The sequence below is a fragment of the Dipodomys spectabilis genome, unplaced genomic scaffold (genome assembly GCF_019054845.1).
Source record: "Dipodomys spectabilis isolate Male_0828 unplaced genomic scaffold, ASM1905484v1 ptg000054l, whole genome shotgun sequence".
In the NCBI taxonomy this organism is placed as follows: domain Eukaryota; kingdom Metazoa; phylum Chordata; class Mammalia; order Rodentia; family Heteromyidae; genus Dipodomys; species Dipodomys spectabilis.
The window spans coordinates 24,128,386-24,148,397 of NW_024870731.1; the positions used below are offsets into that span (position 1 = coordinate 24,128,386).

The 20,012-nt window shown below is 38.1% G+C and overlaps 1 protein-coding gene across 3 annotated transcripts in view; it reads left to right on the forward strand.

Moving 5' to 3' along the window:
* Positions 1-20,012, forward strand: part of CUNH3orf14 (chromosome unknown C3orf14 homolog) — a 28,740-nt gene that overhangs the window by 508 nt on the left and 8,220 nt on the right. Inside the window, exons 2-5 of one of the 3 annotated variants that reach the window (XR_006147451.1) lie at positions 758-810; positions 2,282-2,405; positions 13,049-13,123; positions 15,233-15,511. Coding sequence is in view for 2 of the 3 variants with exons in the window: in XM_042679939.1 (XP_042535873.1) it covers positions 758-810; positions 2,282-2,405; positions 13,049-13,123; positions 15,233-15,391 (411 nt within the window). In the remaining variant the exon portion in view is untranslated. Of the gene's footprint in view, positions 1-750; positions 811-2,281; positions 2,406-13,048; positions 13,124-15,232; positions 15,627-20,012 lie in introns of those variants that run through there. The other 2 variants (XM_042679939.1, XM_042679940.1) reach the window with 2 other exon arrangements.

Consider the following 20,012-nt stretch of genomic DNA (forward strand, 5'->3'; position numbering starts at 1 on the left):
GGCCACGGCCCACAGTCCCGGGCTCCAAGCACAGCGCAGGCTTTCCATCCGCGCTGGGCACTGGACAATCAGAACGAGCCGGTGGCAACACAATCTGTAATTTCAGAAAGTTGAGATGAGAAAGGAAATTCCATTCCTGTCTCTCTTGTTCTTGGATTAAGCCTCTTTGGTCTCTGCCCCTCCAGATGGTGTGCCCTCAGACCTGGCTACCTTCAGGGCAGACTCCTGTCTGTACTGCTCCAGGCTTGTTAGCCAAGGTGGGCTTGCTTTTGATGTAAGGTGTGTCACCAAAAGAGGTTTATCTAAACACAGCCAGGGTAGAGTGAGAATTGTGCTTTTCCTCACAGTTACACATGAAAAATACTTGTTTGGAAGAGGCATGGTAGGACTGGGCAGTCTTCCAATAAAGAAAAGACCACGAAGTTTCCAATTGGTTCTCATACTCATTTGCCTTTGTGTGTGTGTGTGTATGTGTGTGTGTGTAAGCGCGCGTGCATGTGCACGCAAGGAACGGTGTTTCTGTGAGTGGATTTTCTTCTGTTGATACAATAAAATGTTCACTACTCCTGGTACCAACTGCCTGTTTTTCATTCTGATAAAGGTTAGAGGGGTATTTTGTTGTTGTTTTCTTAAAGAGAAGAAAATGTGAAATGTATTTACCTGACCTTGGTGTTCTTGGATGAGTCTGGCATATGCAAAGTTATGTATCCTACATAGAAATGTGTTTAAATATGTTCTTTTTATCTTTTGATCAAAGATGACTTCCTTGTTTGCTCAAGAATTTCGCCTTTCTAAAAGACATGAAGAAATGTAAGTTTTGAAAAAGAATTACCTAAATACAGAGTTGTACTGGCTCTATTAGTACACCTTTATTAGTACTTTATTATGTACATAAATGTGTATTACCTTCTTACATAAAAACTTATGTAAAATTTTATGTAAAACTTTATTCGCACACTTAAAGAGATGTTGATACAGGAAATTTCATTATCTCTTAACAACAACTAAAAGGGCACTATTGTTCAGTATCTCTTTGTTTCTAATTTCTAAATAATCTCACCTTTCATCTCTCCCTTTCTGGACGACTGACTTCATATTCATGGTTGTGTAATCGATACAGATCCAACACTTGGTTTAATCCCTGATGCCAGGCCTCAATCAATTTTCTTCTTCCTCTGAGAGCTGAGACTTTCCTGAAGCCTCTAAGATACTTCTTTACAAAAAAAAAAAAAAACTGCTCAAAGAGCTCAGTTTTTAGTTCCACTTTCAAGACAAGCCTAGGATAAAACAATGTTTTCTGAAAACCTTTACAACTATTTAAGGATTCCACTTGTGTGGATACCATTTATATATTTTCAGTCATCTGACATATTTTCTTATAGGGGTGGGAACATCCGGCCCCAGCCTAGAAGGCCTTCAAAATCATTTGGTACATGACAGGACAGACATATATACTTCTCATATGCTTCTTGTCAGTTGCCTGTGCCATCTGTCTATATTGACAACTTTGTATGGCCCACAAATGACGTTATAAATATCCAAATGGCCCTTGGCAGATTAAAGGTTCCCTGCCCCTTAAAAACTTGTAAAACGAGCATCTGACCAGCATAGAACTTTTAAAGTATATTATATATAATGAAATAGTTTGAGAATTTACTTTTAACTTTTCCCATCTTTCTTTAGTTACTGTTTTACCTTGTTGTGAGCATGCATATATACACACTGCCTCTCACTCATATATCAAACCATCATCTTTCTCTTGGAAAAAGAGGAAAAAAATATTTTTATTGCTTCTTCAAACATATGGAAGTTTAGCACAATTCTAAATGTGTAACATGAGATTCAGGGGTACTGAAGTGTTAAGCAGAAGGTTTCATATAGCAAGTTATATCAATGTATGTGTGTGGGGAGGTATATATAACTATGTGTACAAGGAGATATGTATTACAGTTTGCATTTTCACCAAAAATTAAAACATATCTTCAACACTCTAAAATAATTTCAAAAGACCACAGAGGCTAAAGAAGAGAAGCATGTATTTATGGTATATATAAAGAATAGATTCATGCTAATGAAAATATTTTTATCCAAATTGACTTGAAACTTAGAGGATCACCATAGTTTTCATTGTCGTGTTAGTTTAACTACTCATTAACTTTCAAAGAAAATAGGTTATAGTTGAAGTTTAATGCAATTAAAACTTATTTTGTGCTTTGGTCAGGCAATAAGATCATTTACTTCTTAAATTCTTTTCAGTTTATATAATCTTCACTTTTTTCAGAGTATCACAAAGACTAATACTACTTCAACAAATGAAGAATAAATCTGGAAACAAAAACACAGAAAAGGTATCTCAGTTGCCAGCAGCTGAGACTGCTTTTAAAAGGAACCTTAGTCTTTTAAAGGTAAGTTTCTATGATGAATATAGAGGTTTTTTTCCATCTTTCCAAAACCGTCTTAATTTTATTAGTTTGACTTAATATCTTTGTTCTCAGCAATAGATAGAATTAATGAAGCAGCATCTTTTTTGGACCCCTGATAGTGGAGTAAATGACATGTGAATTTTTATTAATTTTTTTTTTCAATCAGCCAGAAAACAGATGACTACAGGAAGAATAGTAAGGTCATCTTTGTGCACAAAGAAATAGAAGGTATATCTTTCCATTTCCCATCTTTTATTTGAAGGAAGATCTTGAACAACCATAAGCTGTAATGTGTTCAGATTCAATCCAGAACTATTGAGGGTACCATGAGAAACAAGAACAATTTGATTTTGCCCTACTGAAGCCATAATCAACATACAGAACTCCTATCTATGATAACAGATTTCTCAAGATTCCTTTGGATGGTTAGGGAGGAGGTGGTCAAAATGTATGATTGTGCAGGGCCTCACCATTTGGCCAATGTACCCATTTGGAGTAAAATCATATGTGTAACATTTTTGGCTGCCTGCTATACTTTGCTTCCAGAATTGTGTGGCTTCATCCATAATTAAAACCCTAAAGTTTGCTTCCATTCAAGCTTCCAAGAGATCCTATGACTAAAACATTTGGTAGTAAGACTATATTATTTAAGTTATAAAGCAGTGCTTTCAGTTTTTTATTGTTAAATATTTTCATCGATAGGCATGATACAGCTATCTTCTATCCTCACTAGAGATAAAGGAAGAGGAAAATTCAGTTATCTTCTCAGCTTCTGGCAGTTTGATCTACAGTAATTTAAGTCACAGCCATAGTGCTACCAAAGCATTCTATATTGCCATATGTCTTACTTGCCCAATGGTGTTAGCGATATTTATTTTTAAATGGAAAATATAGGATATTCTGGAATTTGCTGTGAAAAGTTAGAAAAACTAAATTAGAAGACTAGATTGCTATCTACCTGCAGCAAGTGATGTAACATTTGATTTTAAATGTTTTCCTTTTAATGAGCAAGTGTTTGACAAATACTCAGAGGCTAACAGTAGAGAATATCAAGTTAAGTATAAATCAACATTCTTACTCTCCAGGAGATAACAGGGTTAGCTGACATTAGGATCCTTGTAAGATCCTTATTATTAACTCTGAGTTTTAACACTAAATTACATGGCATACAGGCAATGAGACATTTGAGACTATGAGGAATTAAGAGCAAAAAGATTTTTGAGAGCTTTTATGAGTATAGAGATTTGTCCCATCTTTCCAAAAAAAGTTTTACATGAATTTTATGACTTGGATTTATGTCAAAGTCATATATCTGAGTAAGAAGTATAATTAGCAAAGCAGCATTAATATGACAATATTGATGCTCTAAGAGGCTTCAAATAGGAAGCCCAAGATTTCAGCCATGATTGATTAGGCAGAAGGCAAGGTATTCCCTTGGATTCTTAAATAAAAAAGGCCAAAAACAGAGAAATTGAAGAGTTCTATTAATGTTCAAAGGACTGTGGAGTTCTATTAATGTTCAAAGGACTGTGAACTAACTAGCTTGGAAGAAAGGTTGGAATGTTTGGGGAACCAAAAGAAGTTGATTGGGCTGGGAAGGTTGCTCAGTGGTAGAGCGCTTGCCTTGCATGCCTGAGGCCCTGGGTTCGATTCCTCAGCACCACATAAGCAAAAAGAAAAAAGCCAGAAGTGGTGCTGTGGCTCAAGTGATAGAGCGCTAGCCTTGAGCTGAAGAGCTGAGGGACAGCGCCCAGGCCCAGAGTTCAGGCCCCACGACTGGACCCAAAAAAAAAAAAAAAAAGAAGTTGAGAATTGATATGTAAAGACAACATATTACTCTAAGTGAGCAAACAAAAAGAAAATTGTACACTTATATAGGAAATAAATGGTTGTTTAAGAAAGATTAAGTTTTCATTTAGATGATGCAAGGTGGTGTTAAAAACAAAGTTAGAGTTCAGAACAGTAGCTGAAAACAGGGTATAATAGGCTTAGTGTGTTAAATGTGTTTTCACTCAGGATATTTGCAACTCATAATACATTTATGGGATGTAACCTTATGAGAAGTCAAGGAGCACCAAGTAGAAGGAAGATAATGAGCGTGAGTTTACAGTTGTGAGAAACTTCAATTTGGGTTGCTATTTTTTCCCTATCAAAGGGAAAAACCAGAAAAGCTAAAGAAAATAAAATGCTCTATCACCAGACCATGCTACCCATTTGGAAGCAAGTACATTTTTGCCCATTTCCGCCCAGTCCTTTAATAACCATTTCCTAAGCACCTATTACGTTGCAAATGCAGTGCTTGCTGCTAGTTGTGCTTTCTTCCTTGTATTTTTTTTAGACTCTGAATAATTGTCAATGCAATTTTTTTATCCCACTTTTCCTCTCATTTCTTTAAAATTTGGAAGATACTACATAGAAGCAATTGTGAAAGTACGATAAAATAAAGTTGAATTACAGAATTTTGAATTGGGAGAGACTTTGGAGGGAAGAATATGGGTGAGGATTAAACATAGGCCCTTATGCATGCTATATACACATACATTCTACCACTAAGCTCCCAAATGATAATTCATTATATTCTCATTGAAATGTTTCAACTTTTGAAATTTGCTTATTTATTTATTTAGATATGGTCTCACTATGTATCCTAGACTGGCCTCAAACTCTTGATCTTTCTAAGAGCTGAAATTAACAGACCTGGTACCCACACACCGGACAAAATTTTTAGCATTAATATATTTTCAAAGGTACAAAATAGATAAAAGTGGACTTGACTTTGACCCAAAGCCTCACTTGATCAGCCTGTCACTGTTGCCCAGTTTTTACTCTAAGAACTATGAAAAATACCAATCTGGCCTGTTTCCATAAAGATAAGGAAACTACTCTAATGTTAAGAATTGGTTATCTCTAGGATAGGTACTTCAGAAGTACTTCACACACCAAATAAGAACAACTTCTGTTACCACATGCTATTTAACCATGCGTAGATCCTTTAACCAACATAATAAACGTTAAGGCAAAATGAACTAAGCCAGGTGCTGGTGGCTCACGCCTATAATCCTAGCTACTCAGAAGGCTGAGATCTCAGGATTACAGTTTGAAGCCAGACGAAGCAGGAAAGTCCCCATAAGACTCTCCAATTAACCACTCAAAACACAGCTGTGGATCAAAGTAGCAGAGTGCTAGCTTCAGCAAAAGAGCTCAGAGACAGCCAGGCCCTGAGTTCAAGCCCCACGACTGACAGAGGCTGGGGGGGGGGGGGGGGGAGGGGCGGGGGAGAGGGATGGAGGGAGGGAGGGAATGGGACTAAAGGTACAAAAATCAATAGTGTTAACTATACATATAATTACAGAATATAAGAGATCAGATTCACATTTCTGATAAAACTATTATAATATTTTAACAGGGGTTATCCATGATAGTGTTAAGACACTTATTACACTAAAATGCAGGACTAAAAGAAAACATAAGCTGGGTCCCAGTGGTTCATGCCTATAATCCTAGCTCCTCAGGAGTCTGAGATCTAAGGTCTGAAGCCAGCCCAGGCAGGATTTTGTGAGATTATCTCCACAAAAATCACTTTTAAAAAAAAAAAACCAGAAGTAGAGCTGTGGCTCAAGTGATAGAGCACTAGCTTTGAACTAAAGAAGTTTAAGGACAGAGTCCAGGCATGAGTTCAAGTCCCAGGACTAGCCAAAAAAAAAAGAACACATAAAAGGAGATATGCTTTAATCCTGACATGGGAGACTCTTATTTTTCTATAGTTACCTGTCATAGCATTATAGAGTTTTGTTTTAAATGCCAGAAAAGTGTTCATTAGATTCTGTAAAACACATAATTTTTATACATGTAAATTTGTTTGAAAAAGTAAACTGGCAAGAATATCATGGGCTCCAGTGAGTCACACTTAAACCCAGGATGCTAAGACCTAGGGTACTGAGGTTCAAAGCCAGCATAAGCAGAATGGTCTATGAGACATCATTTCCAGTTAATCAGAAAAAATGCTGCACTAGAGGCATGGCCAGAGCAAACAAGCTGAGAGCCAAAGCACTGAGTTCAAGCCCTCATTACAGAACGTACAACAAAAGAACCAAAGGAGGGCTGGGAAGGTGGCTCAGTGGTAGAGTGCTTGCCTTGCATGTCTGAGGCCCTGGGTTCGATTCCTCAGCACCACATAAGCAAAAACAAAAAGCCAGAAGTGGCGCTGTGGCTCAAGTGGTAGAGCGCTAGCCTTGAGCTGAAGAGCTGAGGGGTAGCACCCAGGCCCAGAGTTCAGGCCCCACAACTGGACCCAAAAACAAAACAAAACAAACAAACAAACAAAAAAAAAGAACCAAAGGATTTTTCAAGGAGTGCTAGAAGAAAATAATTCTATCAAATATTTAATCCTATTAGTAAATAATAAATATGGATACATTTAAGATGACTCAAGCTTCAGTCAGCAAATGCTGTAGAAGATAGTGAACTTTAAAACACAAGCCCAGTGATTTTTTCCTCTATTAGTATTAATTGGAATGTATCTACCTTTGTTAAAAAACAAACATAATGGATAGACATTTGGAAGAGGGAGGATTTTGTTTCTGTATAAACACTTCTATGAGGAAAACTGACCTCTCCACTACCACCTCCCAGAAAACTTCATTTGACCCAGAAAAGCAAGGCTGTGATAAGTGACTTTACCCATGAGAAGATGCACACAAACCCTGCAGGCAAAGGAAGAATATGACATTGTTAAAGCACATCAGAGACAGAATGAGTGCTGTCACTGACTGAGTCCTTATGGGATGCTTGGCAGTTATAAAGAGCTTCAGCAGCCAGGTGCCACTGGCGTGTGCCTGTAATCCCAGCTATTCAGGAGGCTGAGATCTGAGGATTACGAGTCAAAGCCAGCCACGGCAGGAAAGTCCATGAGACTCTTATCTCCAAATAAGCTCCAAGAAAAGCCAAAAGTGAAGCTGTAACTCAAGTGGTAGAGGGCTAGCCTTGAGTAAAAAAGCTCAAGGACAACTCTCAGGCCCCGATTTCAAGTCCTAGGTCTGGCATGCTTGCGCAGGCCCTCACATATGCACGCTCGTGCACACGCTCAGCCTCAGCAACCTGCATCCAGGATGGCCAGTAACAATTTTCAACTGACCACCATCTTTTTCTTTTTTGGATCAGTTCTGCGGTTTGGACCCAGGCCCTTGAGGCTAGGCAGGCATTTTACACTGCTAGCCCTTTGTTTTTGTGCCGGTACTATGGCTTGAACTCAGAGCCTTGAAGCCTTTCCACTCACTGCTGGTACTCTAACCACTTGAGTCATGCCTCCAGTACAGCAATTTTTGCTGGTTAACTGGAGATAAGAGCCACTCACTTATCTACCTGGCTGACTTTGAACTTCCATCCTCTGATCTCAGCCTCCTGAAGAGCTATGAGTAAATGCGAGCACCAATACCCAGCACCTTTTTACTTTTTTTCTGTTATTTTTCTAATAAACCACGCCAGCCTGGACTATGATCCTCTTATTGACATCTCCCTTGTAATTGAGATGATGAACACGCACCGCCAAGCCCAATTGCTATAGGTTAAGATGGGTTCTTGCAAACTTTTGTTTAGACTAACTTCCAAACCCTCCTCCTAACCTCTACCTGCTGGGTAGGTAAGATTATATGCCCAGGTATCCACTTTCAATAGAGACAAATTAAACATGAGCCTAACATACCTAAAGCTCTGGGTTTGATCCCTTACTCCCCCCCCCAAAAAAAAAACAGGTGAAATTAATTTGTCCTATGAAGCATATACAATATACTGCAAGTGTTTGCTATAAAAGAATTGTTCTTCACTGAACCTTTAAAATTCCATGTGTGTTTTACAGTTAAGCACATCTTCAACTAGCATATTTCAGGCATTCAGTATCGACATGCAACCAATGGCTAGTGTATTAACAGTACACATCTACAGGCCTCATCAGATTCAGGTCTGATGTTTTGATGAAGTCCACTTCCAGAATAGATGGACAGACAGCTTTTTTCTTTTTCTTTTTTTTAAATGTTGGCACTCATTATAGTTCATTGCCTAGAGGTCACAAAGGGTGGTATCCAATTTTTTAATTCCTCTTTGATCCTGATTATTTGCATAAAGAAAATATCCCTTCTCATTAATAACTGGGTTACACTAGAATGTAGTTCAAGTAAGGAAAACTTGACTGACTACTTGATTCCTTTTCCATCTTTTGTTTCTGTTTGTTTTGTGGTGTTGGGACAAATCCAAAGCCTTGTATGTGCTGTAAAGTCTCCCACTCTAACCCTGGTTGGTCTAGAACTTGAGATCCTTTTTCCTCTGGTGATAAAACTTTTATTCTTACTGATTTTTAATGACTGTACTGGTGTTGAGCCATGTCCTCGGCCTTTTTTTTTTTTTTTTTTGCTGTTTTGACTAATTTTTTAAATATAGTCTTACATTGTTTGCCAGAAGCCAGCATCAGACCATTATTCTCCTACTTCGTGGCCTCCATTTTAGCTGGGAGTACACTTTAGTGTAATCACTACGCCCAGTTTATTTGTTAAATTGGGGTTATGTTAACTTTTTTGCCTGGACTAGCCTTGAACCATGATCCTCTTGATTGCTGACTCCTATGGCACTGACTGATTGAAGCCACCTGCCCTGCAATTGCCATTTAGATTTCAGTTGTTCTTAGCAGTTGGAAGCATCATGACAGTAATAGGCTTTGGGAGTTTCTTTTCTTTCTAATCTGATGAGTTCTTCCAGGCTTATTGTGGTGACTTGCTGCCCAGACTTGGAATTGGTCTTTGCTTCAAGGAGCCCTGTCTTCTTTTGGCAGGAAATATATTTAGAGCCCTCAATCTGGGCACTAGGACTATTTATTGCAACTTCCTCAGATTTTAAGATAAAATATAAGAACTTCTAACAGTACTTCCAATTCAGTTACAAGATTACAAAAATATTAAAACCATTGATTTTTGTGCCTCTTTTTCGCACACCAAAAATCTCAATTCCCAAAGAATTTTTCAACACCAGCATAACTATGTATAATAGTTCCCCCTTTATCTGCAGGACATATTCTGCAAAACCCCAAGGGTGAGAGGGATGTCAAAAGATTTCCTTGGAGTTGATTATTTAGTATGGATGAAATATGCTAGAAACTGAACCCAGATCTTGTACATGCTGAGGGTGTAATCTCTACCACTGAGAGATACTCTCAGCCCCTAGAATTTTCTATTGAATACTTTCAGGCCATCATTAATAGTGTGAAGGGAAAATGTTGGAAACTATGGATCAGGAGGGACTCTCGTTTTTACTTTGTCCTGTGACACCAACCAGAATGGTTTTTACTAAGATACCTAGTAATAACTCTGTTATTACTAGAGGGGATATCTTGCTAAGAGTGTTTGGTTAATACTGTGCTTTTAAGACCACAGTTATGCCACCAACTAATTTGTTTTATTTGTTTTTGAAGTTTTAGTGTTATTCTTTATTCATTCTATAACTTCATTAAATATTAAATGGTGGAGTGACAGATCTATAAAACAGTAATAAAGTATAGTCAGAAAAGTAGCCTTTTTTCCATTCTTCTTTTTCCTTTTCCCTCCCCTCATCTTGGCTCCTTTTTATTAAGTTTAACTTTCGGATGATACTTAAGAAACTTTTAACATCTTATTTATTCTTTTAATGAATTTACAAGCACATGCCCTGCACTTGTACAAGGATCATGTAGGACATAGTACATATCTTCTAGTAGTATATATAATAGTCAATGGAAAAGTTCTTTTATAGAAGTATTAGAATATAACTTGTTACAGAATCCTGGAGTCAAATTGCAGAGCATTTTTGTTTTGCTTTGGGTGGGTTTGGGGTTTGGGTGGGGGAGGGAAGAAGGTCTTTGCATTGTTCTTCGCTCTTTGCACTGTACTCATAAGTAGATATGTTGAATTGAAACCCCTCTGTACAACTACTGAAACTATTTTTTAAAAATTTAAATCAATTTTTCTTAGCATAGGGAAGAATATAATTCAAGTACTTCTTTCCATCAATGAATTAATCCCTCGACAGGTATGGGTTGAACTAAAGAGAGAGAGAAATGCTCTTGGCATGAGTCAGAATAAGCAGTGTAAGTACTCATTGAATTGAGTAAGTACAGTAATAAGACAATAGCTGTGGGAATGAGATGGAAAGGCTAGAAGAGGCATTCTCAAGAACAATCTGGTGAGCTTTGAAATTTTTAACTGGCAGAGAATAAGAAGATTTGAAGATGAAGGAAACTGTCACTAACCTAAGAGGTATCTAAGAGAATAGAATTCCCAACACCATTCATTGATTGGGCCCATTCAGTGGGAAGAAAATGGGCTTTGTTGTATTTAGTAATGAGGGGTAAGGTAGGAAGGTTGTCATCTTCTACAGTAATGGTTAGATGAGACCATATTAAGAGACAGTCATGAAAGGAGATAAAGTAAAAATAGGAAGACAGATGTCACAAATCTTACGAAACCCACACTGAAGAAAAGTAACAGTGCCAGTGGCTCACACCTATAATCCTAGCTTCTAAAGAGGCTGAGATCTGAGAATCACAGTTCAAAGCCAGACCAAGCAGGAAAGTCCATGAGACTCATCTTCAATTAAGCACCAAAAAAGCTGGAAATGGAGCAGTGGCTCAGCTCAGGGACAGCAACCAGGCCCTGATTTTAAGCCCCAGGACTGGTACCAAAAAAAGAAAGAGAGGGAGGGATAGAGTGGAGGGAGGGAACTAGAAAGAATAAGAGATAAGCAAAAACATCTAAGAAAGTCAAAGATCACATGAGGAAAAACTTCCAGAGAAGTGGTCATCTTAGACAAAATGCTGGAGATGACAGTCTTTGTCTTACCACAGACCTCCTGCTTTACCAAATCATGTGCCCTGCCCATACGTGCACTTTGATTGCATATCTGCTCTGCAGAAGCGATTCTCAGCATCTTCATTTTCTTATCTTCAAGAGAAAACATCTACATTCTCTCTACCTAGCTCTGCCACCAACAATAACTTTGGGACTGTTCTTAGAATACCAACATAGCTGAAGGCATGACTGTTCTGTGTTTTGGCTACTGGATTACAAAAGTTAAAAATAATAATTTTCCGAATGTGGTACAGTCTATTCAGATTACAGAAGAGTTAGTTGCTCTCTATATCTATGGGCATAGACATGAAGTGCTTTTTCATTGGAAACTTCACTGTGAACTGCTATGAGTAAACACGCTAACATTAGGTTTTTAAGCCCAAGATCAATGTCGTGTTTTTTTTTTTTTTCTTTTCAAATCACCTTCCTCTAGACAGCAGGTGCATTAATGGTTGTGCAACTTTGGGGAGTCCCTTTAGGGAATTTCCTGTTTTTCCCTTTTACATTTCACACCCATTCCTTGCTCTGCCGCTACCATCTGCTGTCTTTTTTCTCCTGTTCAGCATTGGCTTCTTCACACCCTACTCCCACGCCCTTTTCCATCTCCCTCCGTCTGTCCAACAGCCCTCGACTTAGATTGCTCCAATGTTGTACATGGATCGAGAGAACTTTCTCTTTCCTATCAGTTCACTAAGCTCAAAGGAGAAACAAAATTTCCCCGGTTTTGTACCAAGGCCTCTGAACTTGATAAACATAGTTAAGTGGCACCAGACAACATAGGTACTGACATGGAGGAGCCATTTCTTACACAGCCTTAAATATTTTCATAATTGCACACAGAATCCTGTGTTTCTGGACATATGTTTGATGCATCTATCAAGGTAACATTTATACCGAGTTATGAGCTAAGTTACTGTGGTGTTTCTGCAGTGATAAAAGAAATATGCACATGATCAAGTTAAACTACAAACTAAAGCCTGGTACTTGAATGCTATCGGCTTGAATGATATACTGCCAAGCAATAAAACATACCATTAAAATTAACATGGAAGGTTAGTCCCAGACATCTAGCTAATATGGGGGCGGGGGAGGGGGGGAGAAGCCCTTGTCAAAAACAACTGGGGCAATTCATTGAACTTCTTTTAAATATGTGGAATATTTGTATAAAATGTACAGATGGAGTGTTGAATAAATGAGCTGGATGCCACTCATATACCACTCAGGTCATCTGCAGAGATTAGGACTCTGCTTTTAGGGTGAACACTGCAGGTCTATCTTGATTCTTTTATCTGTCAGGATGCTTTTAGATGGTTTGAAAACTAAGTTAATGCTCTGACAATTTTTGCATCTTTAGGTTTTTGACTCAGTCTTTACTGTGTCGCTCAGACTGGCCTCAGACTCACTCTCCTCCTGCCTCAGCCTCCCACTGTGGGGATCGCAAGTGTGCACCACCACACCCAGCTGCTCAAAACAATTTTTAAAGAAAGCTGCTTTTGACAAATTACTAGCACTTGCCAGCTATTCAAAGTGAAAAGGCAGAACACTGAAGTACCACCCCCTTTCTATTTTTAAAACAAGCAAACAGTACTCTTTACTAGAAGTGGGTTAATTGAGCTATAATCAGTTCTAACTCACTTTGCCTCCATCAGCTCAAACTGTATCAAGAGCAGAGATGTAGAATGCAGACCTTGGCAGCAAAGGTGTCATTGGTGGGTATATAGAAATGCTGTAGTTTTTAAATGCTGATATCTGTTACAGGATATAGAAGCAGCAGAGAAGTCTCTGCAGACCAGGATTCACCAACATCCTCTGCCTGAGGTGCTTTCTCTTGAGGTGAGACCAAAGGAATAAGTAACAAGTGAGAACCAGTCCTAACTGTACAGTTGACATTGAACAATCTTGTGTGTGTGTGTCATTTCCCAGCTCTGCTCAGTCAGTACAAGAAATAAGATATGTTTGATTCATCTTTAACTTTATAAGTGGTAATTGAGAAGCATGAACAAAATTTATACCCAGTGGAAATTTTGGCAAGGTACTCTTTCCCCTCCCTCATCTTTTGACACAACTATCCTGTGAAAATCACAACCACTGAAGATTGCTGTGAATCAAAGGTTTGAGCAGGCCCAAGCTCAGGGCTTTTCTTGTTACAACTATTCAGAGGAGTGGTTTATTCAGTGCCTTGGCCAGAATCTAGCCAAGGATTCTTAAATACATATTATCATACAATATAGTGTAGCATTTGTCTGTTGTATTTAGCTCCGTTTTCAAGAACAGATTGGGAAGCTGGCTCATGAAAAAAAAAGCCATATTTGGTACACAAGTATGTTTGTGATGAATGGGAATTTACTATGTATAGAAAATTTTCATTTTATATTTTAATGCCCTTTTTTTCAAATGCCATTTTTCTTTCTTCCCAACTAAGGATTATGAATAGACTCAAAAGGAAAGGCTGAGAATTTGCCCCTTAATTTTCTGTGTCATCTAGGGTAATAAGAAGAAAGAGTGATCAAGGACTGAACAGAAAACTTCTGGTACAAAGTTGTGCGTTGGGCATGTCTTTTTCTTTGTTGATTCCCCAATACTTTACTCTGGCACATACAAGGCCTACATAATAGGGGTTAATCCAGCCGTGAATGGTAGAGAAACCCCCAACCACGGGCCTTGGATGGCATTTTTCTTAGCTAGTCTCGCACAGCAGGATGACCTTTATTTTAAGTATTTCAGGCTGTTTCTCAGACCACATGCATAGCTGTCCAGATACACAGAATTCCTCACACCATTTTCAACTGTGTAGGCTGTGTTACCTTCTTAATGCTTAGAATGCACAATTATGTGTTTCTAGTGCTAACTCATTTGCTGAATTTCTCAAAATACAATTGTTAATGTTGACCTAATGCAAAATGCCCTCAGAAATGTTAGCACTAAATCACTGTAGACTCTTTAGGGCTGTCACCTAAGAAACCATGGAAGTTCCTACACAGAAAAGGAAATGGTAAAACCGCATGAATTTCTCTGGCCTATAGACCACTAGAGTCTGACCACTAATATACATCTTGCTGGTGGTTCACGCCTGTAATCCCAGCTCATCAGGATGATGAGATCTGAGGTCTGTGGTTCAAAGCTAGTAAAGTCTGTGAGATTCTTGTCTCCCTTTCACCAGTAAAAATCTGGAAGCAGAGCTGTGGCTCAAGTGGTAGAGTGCTATCTTTGAGCAAAAATAAGCTTAGGGACAGCTTCCAAGCCCTGAGTTCAAGCCCCAAGACCAGCACCAAAACCTAATAAGTAAAACAAACAAACAAAAACCATGACATCAACTTACAAACTATTCTTAAATGATACTGATAAAATGTTCTCGTAATACAACTTTTATAAAAATGGCAATTTGTGACATCAAGTATTCTCATAAAAGTTAATTTATGATGTATGCTTTTACACACCTAGAAGCAAATTTCCTTTACATTTCTTATCTTGTCCTAGGTCAAATCATTTGCTATTGTGAATGATTTTTTTCATGTTTAATCACTTCACTGTAATAACTTCAGTGTGGGTAATTTTGATGTAGGATAGAAAACATTTAACAAGTCTTCATGCATACTGTAAATGATAGGGCTGGCAATTATCACAAGGTTGACCACAAGAGGGCGTGTAAAATCACAATAAAATTCTAAAACCTGTAATTCTGCCAGGCTCTGGTTTTACTGAGAAATTTGAAAATTAACACTAGTAAGTAGCCAGATTTTTTTCTAAAATTAACATAAAATATTCTGTAGAGGAAATGTATTCTACTTATATCTGTGAGTGTGTGTGTGTGTGTGTGCGCGCGCACGCGTGTGTGCCTGTACGCGCACTCTTGCGCTTAGGTGAATAAACATTTAGACTATTATGAAGAGCCAAGTTCAGTCGCTTGATATGGTGTCTTACTTTGGGGTATTTTTTTTTCAGGCTCGTTACTGGGCATCAGTGGAAGAATATATTCCCAAATGGAAACAGTTTCTTTTAGGAAGAGCACCATACCCCATTGGTGTTGAAAATCATGATAAAACAGAAAACAACCTTCAAAAGAAAGCTGCAAAGCAATTAACTTCTTCACATGCATTTTAAAAGACCTATTTAACAAGCTGGATATGTAACATTCGTAGACAAGTATGATAATTTCAGGAATTGACTATGTCCCTATAACAACATGAACATTGTATCATAAATGACAATAGAGACATAATTGTGTACTGAGAAATGTTAGATTGTCACCTAGTGCTACTTCAAGGTCACAGATTTGTTTTCTGCTAACCCCACTGAAGTGTTAACAACTGATACTAAAGGTATAATGTTTATTCAATGAAGTATGAAATCAGTGTTGTCATTTAGAATACTTACAACCATTCTCATGTAAGAAGGTTGGTTATCAGTTTTCTAGAACCTATACTTTTAATCTATTACATTGTGAGGAAAAGGTATAGGATCAAGATGGTTCCTTTTAACAAATAAAAACATGGTGACACTTAGCTGCTGTTGTACATAATAGTTATCAAAAATAGATCTAGAGGATTATGCGCTTCATAGATAGACCTCCCACAGCTGTGGAGATGGACAGACCTACACCGTGAAGCATTTGGTAAGTAGCTAGTTTCAGGAAGGCTTGGAATTGGTTTTGAAAAAGGGAACCTAGTAGAGCCGAGTAGAAAGGTTGACTAGACTCATAAGTTGGTTATTAAAGGGTTGCCAACCTTATGTGTGCAAATGACCTCTCCTCATCTTTCAACTTACCCTTCCTTCTCCCTTCAATTTTGATTTTCTCCCTTTTGTTTTGATTTGGAAAACACTATTAGTTGGAAAACTGTGGGTGGGTCACAGCCCTAAATAGTTTTAGATTCTCAGATCTCCACTGCTTGAGCACTAGGAAGGAAAAACAAAAGATAATTTTTTGACTGTAGAGGCAGCCTCTGATAGTGAAAGGTCTGTGCTGGCATTATACCGAACTGATCTCAACTGCAAACTGCTTTCTGTTTTTTGTTTTTGTTTTTTGTGTTTTGTCGGTCGTGGCTCTTGAACTGGGCCTGGGCGCTGTCCCTTAGCTCTTCAGCTCAAGGCAAGTGCTCTACCACTTGAGCCACAGTGACACTTTCTGATGGAGGCATAGAATTCCATTGTGTGTGTGTGTGTGTGTGTGTGTGTGTGTGTGTGTGTGTGTGTGTGTGTACATATATATCCCACATTTTCTTGATCCATTCATCTACTGAGGGGCATCTGGGTTGGGTCCATATCTTAGCTATGGTAAATAATGTTGCAATAAACACAGTTGTACTATTAGCTTTAGTATGGTCTTTTTTGTGATCATTTGGGTAAATGCCCAAAAGAGGGATTGCTGGGTCATAGGGGAGCTCTATGTGGAGTCTTTTGAGGAAACTCCATACTACTTTCCAAAGTGGTTAAACAAGTTTACACTCCCACCAACAATGCAGTAGGGTTCCATTCTGGCCACATCCCCTCCAGCTGACAAATAAGATGATGTGAAGCCAAATGAACCCCAAGATAGGGACACAAGTGGTTTTTTCTTTCTTGCTATTGTTTCTAACGTATTTATAATGTACCATGTGATTTTTTTTGTTTCTTTGTATGTTCCTCTCCCACAGTATAACCCCTGTTTTCACTGTATTTGATGTCAGTGCCCTGCATCTTATATATACACTTCTCTAATTTGGGGAGGGAAAGAAAAAAAACAAAATGCTTAAATAGGGATACAGGTTGACCCACAATGAGATGTACAAGACACTATGTTGAAAAATGAACTTTACAGTTTGGGTGGGGAGTGTAGTTGTAGAGGTGGGAGGGAAGGGATGGTAGGGGAAAAACAAAGGAGGAGGTAACAATGCTTGATAGGAAATGTACTCATTACCTTGCTCATGTAACTGTAACCTTTCTGTACAGTATTTTTACAATAAAAAACATTATTTAAAAGAAGAGTCACGTGGATGTTCCTGCCCAGGCTTTGAACCTTGATCCTCAGATCTCAGCCTCCTGAGTAGCTAGGATTACAGGCCTGAGCCACAAGTGCTCAGCTGGTTTGTGATTTTAAAAGAAGACAATAGGACAAGGTTAAGAAGAAAATCTACCACATACAAAAAATACATTGGAATATCTATTGTGCTGATAAGTTCCTCTAAACTACCATCTTGAAAATATCCTGTTGAGTGGGTGTTGGTGTGGGTAACAATAACGTTGTTTTCATAATATGTGCTGGCAGATTAGCACACTTCTCTGCAGTGTTAACAGTTGTAATTAAGAAATAAACAGCACAGGGTGTCAGTCCGATGACAATTTCATCTATAGTGTCACAATACAAAATGTCACAAAATATTAGAACTGTTATATAACTATAAAAAGTATCAGCCTAAAAACTGAAAGCCTTTGGGAGAGAGGGGGGAGGGGAGAGAGAGGGAGAGACGGAGAGGGAGAGAGGGAGAGGAAGAAAGAGGGAGAGAGGGGAAGGGAGAGAGGGAGGGAGGGGGGGATAAGCAAACTGACACAAAGGCCAGAACAATTTTATTATCCCCTCAAGAATGTCCTGAAAATAAGTTGATAATGCATTACAGTTTGGTTTCAAGCCATCCGGTTGATTTAGCAAGATAATTCAGGTTGGGTTTTGTTTGTTTGATTTTGGTTTTCATTTTATTTTATTTTAGCAGCTTTAAATTGGTAAACAGATTTAGATGTAGTAGAGAGGAACATGAGGAAGTTTGGCGATTTGTTTTGTTTTTTTTTTTTAACATCCAATCTTTCCCAGCATATGCACATAAGAAGGTGAATGAAGCAATGTGAAACTTATTTCTCTTTAGTCAAGTGAAAAAAAAGGCTAAACATTTGTTAGCTGGTAAAAATATTGTGTCAAGCAAGTAGGCACATTCCAAAATTAAACAGTGGTTGATACGTTAACGTCCCTCAAATATTTGAGCACACACTTCCTTGAGATCTGTAAATTAAATCACCAGTAAGTTAGATTAAAATACAAAATGAATGGCAAAGTAACCATCGTAAAATGTCTGGTTCTTTCTTCCTACTCTAAATCCATTGACTTACTAGGGATTTTTTGTTTGTATGTTTTCATTTTCCTTTTAGTCTATTTATTATACCCTGGGTTATAATTTAGAACAGAAGATAAGGTATTTTTTTTTCAGACTAGCTGTACCATTTCCACCACTTTGGTTAATACTTCAAAAATTCCCAGAGTTGACTTTATTCCTGGCCCCTGCAAAGCTTTCCCACCCCACCTCGCTTTGTAGACTGTAACAGATTGCACCACATGGTGTCTGTGTAAAAAAAATAAATAAAATCCCACAGGGACCTGGATATCCCAGTAAAGGGCTTTATATTCCTCATGACAAATTAGCTTTACATAGAAAGGCCCAAACATTGTTTTCTGGGAAGAAGGGAGGACTACTCTATAAAGTATATTTTTTCCTATAGTTCATAGGAATCCAACAAAGGAGGGACAAAATGTCACGTACTCATATCTTTCCCCGCCCTCCCCCCTGCCCCCCCTCCCTCCCACCCCAGCCAGTATCTTCCCCGTGCAATCCTGAACCCACTAGTCCCCAGGAAATCAATGAATTTTCATTTTTTTTAAAGGAATAATGTCTTTTTCAAACTAAAAGCCATTCAAGGAATTTTTCCAATGCCATTCTTGGATTGTTGCAAATGCAAAAATATTCACAGTTCATTTTCTGCTGGAATACTTTGATGAAATTATTAAACTGTAAACTGCTAAAGATCAGAAGTAGCTGATGTTTTCCGCCAAATTTCATAAAACATACATTTTAAGAATACTCTAGAAACCACATACCTGGTCTCCTATTGGGAACAGCATGAACACCAGTGAAGGCCAATGGCCAGGTTTGCCCTTAGATACAGCTGTTTTACCCTGTCTGTCTGAGGCTTAGATAATAATCTGAACACTACTTTTTTACGTGTCCATTTATGTGCACAATGCATCAGTCCCTCCACCCATCATTCTCCTCCTCCCTTTATATTTTTTGCTTCTGTATCATTCCCCTTTCTACACTAAAAAAAAAATTAAAGTTAAACTGGATACTTTTAACACTTTTCCTATACTTGGAGATGTGCTTGCTGTCAAATGAGAGTTTGTCATCACCAATTTCAAAGGAATGTAGCAGACTTTAAACCTTCTCCAAGGTAAGTTCTTGCATAAAATGAAATGTGCAAGGCCATAGATTTGGCTCATTTACAAAATATTCCTCTGTTTTTCCCTTTGTAGTCTATTAATTTGGTTTCTTACTCTAAGCCAGTACATATCCTTCTTTAAAAAAATATAAATCAAGTCTTTTGTTTAGAGTGAAGTTTCTCAGCCTTTTACTGTGTTCTTTTCAAGAACTGCCCAAGCATAATAGCTACATGTTTTATAATACTTGTTTATAGGCACCACTTTTTTTTACCTAATTAAAAGTAATTAGGGAACCGGCATTTTTTTTTTAAGTTTGCAAACCAAAATCTACCCTTTCAGGAAGGTAAAATCCACAGGCTCAGTATAGACAGGAAAGAGTCTACCGAAAAGATGGAGGAAAGAGTACTCCAAGAGCTTCAAGTTGGAACAAGGCAATCCTCCCCACCCATGTGTGTTTTTGTTTTGTTTCTCTTCTAGTTTAGAAGTTAATTTGTCTACCTAGGAAACTTAATTCCCCATTACTAATAAAAGAGTGTTTAGAAATTT